Genomic DNA, 9,937 nt, shown 5'->3' with positions numbered 1-9,937 from the left:
CTCTCACTTTTGACTTCGACTCACTCTCTTATATACCCCTCGTTTGTTATTTCTGTGATTTCATTACCATGCAACCTACCTATTTATAGGTGAGAAGACCCTTACTATGCAGCACTATGTTTGTAACAACCCCGATCCATAATTAAGTACTAATCCGTAATTCAGGATGTTAATTGAGTGATTTAAATAAATTATGTGTTTATTGTGTATCTTGCATGCTATTTGACTTTCTCTCTATTAATCGTGGTAATATCTATTGTAAAATCTATTTTGATATGAAAATTGAAAGCCTTATTTGCCTCCGAAATTGAAATTGGTAACATCAATATGTTATTCGGAATTTTGAGAATCATATGACAAATTTTATTAAAAATTTGATTAGCTTGATTAAATAAGTTGTGTTTGGCAAACCTAATGTTCTAATTAATGTATATTAGCATTACAACTATATAAGTGGGCTCTTAGGCTCATTCTTGAGCTCAAGCATGTTTTATTTGAGTGGAAAATTCTGAAATCATATTCTAGAGAGAGGGTGAACTCCATCTTAGAGAGAGAAAGTGTAGAGATTCAAGAAAAAGTTGGAGATTTTGCTAGAGTAACTCAAGTTTGTGCTAGAACAAGAGCATCTTAAGGCTTTTGGTGAGCATCTAACCCTAAATTCTTGAAAAGTATATGATTTAGAGTTGAATTCATGAACTATATGAGGTTAATTGCATGTTTTTAGTTAAAAAATGCCAAGAAGAGGAAGCAGATAACATGCATGTATAGTTTTGGCCTGATTCTTTAGTTTTGATCATGAATATGTTGTTTAAATTGAGTTTTGAACCTACATTTCACATGTATCCTTGAATTGAGTTATTTTGAAGTTAACTTCCATGATTTGTAAGCTTTGAAAAAGAATTTGAAGTTGAATGTTTCATACATGGTCATTGGAGTTAGAATTCTACCATCCATGATTATAATTATAAATTTCTTGGAACTTGCATGTTTAAATTATCATGTTCTAAAGTTCAATTTCATATTTTGGAAATGAAATTTGGACATGCATGGAACTATTGAGTTTAAAATTGCTAATGACATGAGTTTTGAAAAAGGTTTGTAAAACTTACATGCATGGGAGTTTTGATCCCAATTTGGTTAAATCCATCAGTTTTGAGCAAAAAGAGTTTGTGAAAATCATATGTTCAAGTTTTTGGGTGAGTTTTCCAAGTTTATGAATAAGCCATGCATGAGTTTGCTTTTGAAATTGCATTTGGAAACTCAAAATTCTGTTTTAAAAACCCAGGATTTTTGCAGATCGCTCGAGCGAAGGATTTGCCGCTCGAGCGGACATTTAGAACATCCAGTAGTCTTGCAGTCTATTACAGACCGCTCAAGCGACCACTTGGTGGCTCGTGCGAACCCTTTTTATTTTGTTGAACTGCTCAAGCACAGAAGTTGTGGCTCGAGTGTAGTTTGAGACCATCTAGTACTTTTGTAGGCAGAGCAGTCCACTCGAGCGACCGAAGGTGCGCTCGAGCGGCCAAGCCAATTTCAACATATTTTTCAAAGATATTCGGTGTTCATATTTTTGTTCCTATCCTTTTCTGAGCATATTTAGACATGAATTATGAGTCATTTAAGAGTAATGAGCTAAGAAATAACATGAGTAATTGAATTAGAAAATATGAGACCAATCCAAAATCCGAGAATGTGATTCACGTGTACAAATTATGAGAAATGGACTGAATAAGAAACCAAAGTAAAGAAAGCTAAGCCATGATGGTCATGTACATGTGTAATGATAAGATATGTTTGTGTTATATACTTTGTGGTTGTAGGTCAAGACTCGAAGATTGATTGACCGTTTACGGGAGCCTACTATGAGTAACGCTATTCTAAAGATATGTTTATATGAATTATGTTCCAAATGTGATTGATAAGTTATGATTTCTGAAATGATATTTGTTTACATGAACGAATGTCTTATGTTTGAAATCTATTATGGCATCCATAGATAGTCCCAAGTCATAGGGGACGGCATATTAATGCGGGTCCATGACATATATGTGATTACGAGATCTCGTTAGCCACTTGTAAAGTGGTGATGCGTTTAATCGGTATCCGGAACCGATTACTCTAGTCGGAAGATATGTGATGTGATCTATGGGATGTACCGTTATTATGTTCAGATATGAAAATGATTATGTTATGATCTGTTTTATGATTATGAAATGTTCAGAATTCGTTCACTAACCCTTTTACCTTAATGTTATTCGCTGGGGTTTAGCTCACTATGTGCATATATATGTATAGGTGAGCGTTCTAGAGATCAGGCCTGAAGATTTTTGTCTGGATCTGTGTTCTGTTGTCAGCCAACCATTATGCCTCACGTGGAGGTTCCAGAAATGTCACGTGTCATAAGTTCTGGTTGTTTCTGTATGTGAGACTTGTTTGTTTTTGTTGGCTGCACTTAAGATGCTATAATGTGTGTGGGTATAATGCAAGAATGACTTTTGGATACGTATATATATTTTATAAGGTTTTAAATTTCTGCTACATGTGTGTCTGTACAGCTCTATGGATTATGAATACTTTGAATATTTGCTTCCGTTAGCCCCCTTATTTTGTTAATATGTTTCAGAGGCCTTCGGTAATCTTAGGATTACTAGCCGGTTACGATGCTAAACCTACCGGGGCGGATTTGGGTCGTGACAATATTGCACTATGCATCATTGTGTAGCCATGTGGCACATGGCTTAACATGCCATCCACGAGGTTTCTTGAAACAATTGAATAAGTTTTCTTAAATTCGACTATGGCCAAAAAAATTGTTGTAATTATATTTTTTTTCAAAGATTAAGTAAATATTTGTTGGGGTGTCATAGAAAGACAACGGAGAACTTTCATAAGAGAGGGACAAAGATTCCATTAGGGAGGGAAAAGAGAAAGAAGGGTTAAAGTAGATGAGAGAGAGAGAGTTTTTGTAAGACAGACGACAGAAATTCATTAAACAAGGAAAAAAGATAAATGGAAGGAAGAGTCCAGATTATAGGATTTTAAATTTTGAGTCTTAATTTTGTATAATAATCTATTATTATGTCATGTGGTTACCAACATAAAATTTTGTGCTGATTTAATAAAAAACATAGAATTTTATGTGTTTTTTTCTTTGGCCATGGATGGAAGAACACAGTAAAAGCACCTATAAATCTATGATATCCCACATTGGCAAATGGTTTTGTCTTTGTCATTGGTTGCTGGTCCTCCTGCCAACTAATTAATAAGGGGGAACCAAACTTTGTTAAAGGATGATATGACCAATTTGGAAAAAAGGGAATTTGAATTGATTGATGAGATTGGAGAGCCTAAAATCAATGAACATAATAGTATCTGTTTGGATGACACTTTTATTTATATATATATATATATATATATCTAATTCTTAAATTAATAATTGTTAATAACAAAGACAGTACGAAATGGTTGTTAGGAAAAAGGATTGAAGTTACAAGTGCTATGTTTGTCTAAACACAGCACCATCATCATCATGCCTTACCCTATCATTCCTGTCCTTTATGATCGAAACTACACTCACACATATAAGATGTTATTTAAACTTGTGTTCATGATAGTCAATTCATAATTTGTACGCAAAACGTACTATGATGAATTGAATATAAAAGTATACTTCATGAACGAAAAATGATATGATAATTTCATTTTGAATGTATAACTGAAATGGTGTTAGGAGGCTTTAGGTTTTGAACTTAAACTTGTGTTTGTAACAGTCATCCACTATTGACAATTAACTTGTGAAACTTAACAAATCATCTATCGCAAAAGCTCTCATGACCATGATTAATTATTACTTAAAACACCAAAGTAACAAAATATACATAAGAATACAAATGATACCAAAACGAGTCAGAATAGTTTCAAATACAGATAATAGGTCGGACCTAGTGGTAAAGACACTGTGCGAGTTGTCAATGGATAATAAGCATAACTGATGTTGAATTTGAGACAATACTCACAACACTGTCCAATAATGACCAAACAGAACATGCATCAATATAGCCAAAACATAATCAATCGAAGCCTGTGATGTTCATCACAGCCAAAGCCTTTCACCACAGAACAAATGCCAAATCCACATCCAAAGAAGTACAAAATAAATTCACATAGCTAGTTCAATGGTTCATCTACATGAAATCTAATAAATTAATAGACAAACCTTAAAAGGAAAATTATTTCATGACAATCATCATCAGAATACATTCCTAAGAAACCAGTTCAACACTTCTCACACCTCACACCACAGCATCTGCATCAGAGAGAAGAAAAGCAAACTTCAATCAGTAACCGTAGCATGCATGGTAGATGACAATGATCTCTTTAGAGGGGTGGCAGACATGAGAGACCCTCAAAAGTGATATATTGTGGGCCTAGAACTATACATGATTGGCAGATGACCATTGGACCATTACCTTTAATTAAGAAGGAAAATGGTATTACTAGGAAAAACAAGAACTTAGACATGGAAAAATACTCTGAAAAAAAAAAAGGAAAAAAAGAAGTGTTTAGTCTAAATTTAACTCTTTGAGTATTATATTTTCTCGGCATTTTGTTGTATTGGAATTCTTGATCCCTGTTATGATGAACAAATGAAAACAAAAAGTAAAAAGAGCAATCACACAATAACACAAACACATAGATGGTTTGGCTTAGCCTACGGCCATGAGAATAGATGGGTAGAAGGTTTTACCATCAAAAGAGAAAAAAGTATAACCGGTTGTCTCTCTCAAAGGCGTCATCAATAAGAGTTCTCGATATAACTCATAATATAACTTAAGATCTGAATACAATAAGAATTGAGTCGGATGGTGCAGGTTGTCAAAAAGTTATATGCACAAATGTGATAGAACAGCATTACTGATTGTAAGGGAAAAAGAAAACAAAATGAATTTAAAAAATGACAAAGAAGAAGAAAGAAAGAAAGCAAAAATAATGAACTCATATGTGATTATCTGAACCACTTTGTGGTTGGAATTGTCTTAGATTTAATTTTGTGGCGGGACCCATTATTACCTATATGCAGAGTATTATTACAAACCCTAGACAATGACACAAAAGCTGCTAGATTCTATTTCTCTATGGTCCAGCCATACTTGACCTAACTATTCGTCTAGTTATGTTATAATAATGGATTACAAAGCATAAGATACCAAACACTTGGAACCAACAACAAGAACAACATGAGGAAATAAAGCATACTGTTAGTGAAAAATTGAGGTACATTTTTTTTTTTTATGTCTTTCGTAGGGAGGTACATTTAGTTATCTTTTTTGTAGACCATGCAATGTGCATGCCAACATATTATCCACTTCTCTTTCTCCTTATGAAACCATCTAGTTCAAGATTTATTAATAGTTGGTGATAGTGCCGTAATGTCTAAAATCTACTCCTCTATCTGGCCCCAAATTTCTATGTCCCTGTGTCTTAGACTTCCATGCGCTCTCAACCGCATGATGTGCACATGTGCATTGTTTCTGTGTGCCTAGCATTATTGTTACAATTGACCAACACAACATGTGGAGAGGGATATTAGAAATTCTAAAAAGAATTCTTTGAAGACAACAACAAATTTAAAATACCATTGACGGTCATTTTCAAATGATCAAAATTGTCATTCTTGAAGCTAGTATATTGAAACTTGAGAGCGTAAGTCAAGTGATTGTACACTTAGATTTTCAGAGTAAGATTAAGGCCTTATTTGAGAATAAGCTAATTTAGTCAAAAAAAAAAATTAAAAATAACTTATTCTCTCTATTTTTTTACATATTTTTTCGTTAAAGTTAAAAATTACTAAAAAAAAGTCAATTTTCAAATGAATCTTAGGTGTTCAAGTTCATGAAGAAGCGTTAAATGCCTGGTTGTATTAACTTAAATTACTAACTTGTTAATATTATCTACTGAATGATCAAAGAAAAAACCTACTAGTGTCTTAACCAAAAAAAATAAAAAAAAAATACCCTGTATTTAGTGTAAGATGCATGTAAAGACTGTTGGTATGGATTAATATATACTCATTTGCCAATAATAATTCAATACATGTGGAAAACATAAACTAAAATAAAACAAAAAATCTAAGAACACAAAAACCGATCATAAAATTAAACAAAATCCTATCACATGAGGTGGGTCCTATCTTGTTATGTTGGATTATATAATTAGTTTTTGTGTAAATAAAAGGACGATAGATAAAAACCTTTAGTTTGAAGGAGAGAAACCGATTCATTGGCTCCATGTTCTTCAGCAAAAAGTCCGCATACGGTAGGCTTAATCTGACTATCGATCTTTTGAAATTTTCCTTCAAGGTCTGGATGGATCTTCCTCTTCAGCATCCTTCTCATCAACTATATATGGACAAGATTTTTGGTTACTAAGTTTGATAATAGTTGATAATATAAATAATAAAATGAATTGTGATCAATAATTCAATATTTTTGTGTTCAATCTCATTGTCAATTTGATACTATTGTGGTCACCTCATTTGTAGAAATGTTCGATCACAAATGAAGGAAAATTTAAAATTCATAAACAATTTCTAGCTCAATCAATAATACGACAAATATCCCAAAATAATAATAATGCCACATATTCCAATCTCCTAGAAAAATTTGAGACATTATCAAACAAATGAAAATAGGAGTTCATGTATTGAAGTGTACCCGAAGTCTTATCTCAAGACAAAGGCACATGAGAGAGAATGTTTATAACAAAACAAAACCGATCCAATAATAATAATAATAATAATTTTAACCTTCGTTGATTGTTAATCATTGTTCAGTTACTAAAATAATACTCTCTTAGATAATGATTGCTACAATTATCTATTTTAATTCTTGACAACTGAATTAATATACACACGTAGCATAGACTCTAATATATATATATATATATATATATAGAGAGAGAGAGAGAGAGAATTTATAAAAAAAAAAAAAAAATCTCATCTTCAGTAATAATAGTTACAACTCATCTTCTAAAACTTGTATTTTTTTTTTATTAGTAAAAAAAATCTTTATTGATAGAAGTATACAAAAGTGATACAATGCATCAATAAAAAGAAGTTTGGAACTAATACAAAGCTTCAAGCGCCAGTTGATGAGAAACCAACAAACCAAAGTTGCTCTAAAATTTGTATCTTGACAAGTGCATCAATATATACACGCAATACAGAGTCTAATAAGCCATCGACTTACTTGGTGCAGTTTCTTGATGGGACGAGTATCATCTCCAACACGAGGAATGAGCTTCTTAGCAAACGAGAGGCCTTTCTTTTTTGCATGAACATCATCATCAGCCTTCTTCTTAGATTCTGGCTTGATCTTGCTTCGATCTCGCTTTGCGTTCTTCAGATCATCAGAATCAGCTGAGAACAAATCTGCAAGTGTCGTTCTCTCTCTCTTCTTGTTCCTCTTCTCATCCTCCAACTCGTTCGCGCCAAAACCAAGTTCACGAACCATTCTCAGATCATCTTTCAGAGCATTTTCATTGTAGTTTGAGCGAAATGCTGTGAATACCAGCGGATTAAGCTCTTCTTCATCACATTCTTTCATGTCCTCGTCGCCTAACTCATTAACAAATTCATAATCTTCTTCTTCTTCCTCCTCACATTCTTCTTCTTCTTCTTCTTCTTCTTCTTCTTCTTCTTCTTCTTCAACTACAGGGCATTCATTTTTTTGATTGAAATCACTCAAAGGATCGAAACCAAATGTACCAATGGTGAGAATACCATCTCTCCAACCATCAACGAGGACGTCTGCGAGGGGGACATTTTCAAGTAGCACTTGTTTCTCTGTTTCAATGGTAACCATGGCCAGCTCTTCCTTCTTCCCATCTGCACAATAAAATAATATTTGTGTGTATAAATCATGATACTAGTGTGGAAAGCAAAGGCCTTTTAACTTTGTAGGATTGAAAAAATGAAAAACCAAACCTTTGTGATGAAACTTTCGATGAACCCAATTGAAGAGCTGCAAAAACAGAGAGAGAGAGAGAGAGAGAGAGAGAGAGAGAGAGAGAGAGAGACTTAGATAGAGCAAGCATGTAAAGAATGCTGAATGCAAGTGAGGATTGTGATCACAGAGTACCTTCATTTTTGTGTTGTGGAAGTTGAAATGTGTGAGAGACAGAGTGAGTGAGTGATGATGGAACGAGAGGGAGAGGGAGAGGGACTAAAAACCAAGAGGGGGCCAACTAGGTGGAAGGCTAATATGAAGACACGTGTAAGGGGAATGTTTCTAGTGGGGACTAGGCTAGAGAGAGAGTATAGAGAGGGCAGGATCGCCTCGTTAGGGAAATTGACTATTTTTATAGGTTACTTTACTTTTTGATTGTTTTAATATGTTAAAATTTTTGATTAGATTTTTTTATAATTGGATGAAATATTTATGAGAGAAAAAATTAAATGATTATGAACTTAATGTGATATTTTTTTTATTAATTATTTAAACTTATTTTATCTTATTGTGAATTTTAACTTTAAAAAAAAAATCCTAAACGGACGTACCAAACAGGACCTATGTGTGTTTGAGCATGTTTGACGAACCACTACGTTGGGTCTCCCCTGGCTTCTTCGATGTGCCAATATTCTCGGATTGTTGTGATGTTATTTTACAAAACCGAATTGATAACAAATTTAACCAAACTCATCATGACTTAATTAATTTGTTTATGAAACAACAAAATATTTAAATTTTGTTTGATAATTTTACAGTTTTTTCTTTATTTTTTTTTTTTGTTTTAAATTTTTTTGGAACAATAGTTAACAAAACTCTCTCATTATTGCCACTACGCTAATAATGATAAATCAGATATTAACCAAACAAATGATTTAACTGAAAAATCTCCAAGGATTAGCTTGGTGGTCAAGATTTATGGTTTGAGAGTATGCTTTCTCTAATGTCTGAAAGAGTTGGTCTAGTTGTCAAGACTTAAGACCTAGGGTAGGGGTAACTCTATGTCTAATAATGGGTTTTCAATAGGTGTAATAATATATATACATATATATATATATATATATATATATGATTTAGCATAATGTTTATATTAAATATCTTAACCCACTTTCTTAAACACCTAACTTAATTTAGCCCATATATAATCAATATATATTAATGGATGGTACACACGCTACGTGTGTAATTCAAATAAATAAGAATAAAAAAATAATAAAGAAATTAGTATTATAATATTTATATTCTTTAAGTTGTAAGAATGTTTTTAATATAATCCAAGATTCTAGGTTCAAACCTATTTTTATCACTATCATGATAATATATATATATATATATATATATATATATATATATATATGTAAACTTTTGTATCTACATTTTATTTTTTGAAACAATGATATAAATATATTAGAATTTTATTATATTTTATTTATTTGTGTGTGATTTGAAAAGTTTAAAATAAATAAATTTTTGAACGTCTACCTTGAAAAAAAAAATCGGGATGCACACTGTGAACACTTTGAAAAATATTCCTGAAGCCACCACTACTTAAGGGTGTGCTCTCTCCAAAATCTCAAAACGTCCTAGATGCAAGTAACTTCTTAAGTAGGGCTGAGCAAGAAATTCGTGAAATCCGTAATCCGATCAAATCCAGTTTAATTCAGTAGGTTTGGATTGGTTTTTTGAATCCGTGGTTCGGTTCCGGATTGAAAAATTAAAAATTCGTAGTTCACGGATTGGTTTCGGATTGAACCCCATGGTTCCGGATTGGAACCGATCCGGACTGTATACAAATAGTCTATATTTTTATTATACACCCTCCTGCATAGTATCTTCTCTTATTTTATATAAAACTTAAATCCAAACCTAAACTCACATAATATCTTCTTTTATTATTTTTGTTTGCTAGTTTTTAATGTTAATTTGTAATG

The 9,937-nt window shown here is 32.5% G+C and overlaps 1 protein-coding gene across 1 annotated transcript; it reads right to left on the bottom strand.

Moving 5' to 3' along the window:
- Nucleotides 1-4,067: 4,067 nt before the first annotated feature.
- Nucleotides 4,068-8,248, bottom strand: LOC114271335 (protein TILLER ANGLE CONTROL 1). Its single transcript, XM_028212964.2, has 5 exons — nt 8,139-8,248; nt 7,985-8,021; nt 7,248-7,885; nt 6,251-6,398; nt 4,068-4,306 (listed from the first exon to the last, which is right to left on the bottom strand). The coding sequence occupies exons 1-5, from the start codon at nt 8,142-8,144 to the stop codon at nt 4,293-4,295; spliced, it is 843 nt and encodes a 280-aa protein (XP_028068765.2). The 5' UTR covers nt 8,145-8,248; the 3' UTR covers nt 4,068-4,292.
- Nucleotides 8,249-9,937: the final 1,689 nt, after the last annotated feature.

Source organism: Camellia sinensis, chromosome 2 (genome assembly GCF_055761805.1).
Source record: "Camellia sinensis isolate YWXY chromosome 2, ASM5576180v1, whole genome shotgun sequence".
In the NCBI taxonomy this organism is placed as follows: domain Eukaryota; kingdom Viridiplantae; phylum Streptophyta; class Magnoliopsida; order Ericales; family Theaceae; genus Camellia; species Camellia sinensis.
Note: the sequence above shows the minus strand (reverse complement) of the source record. Positions and strands in the feature narration are given on the sequence as shown.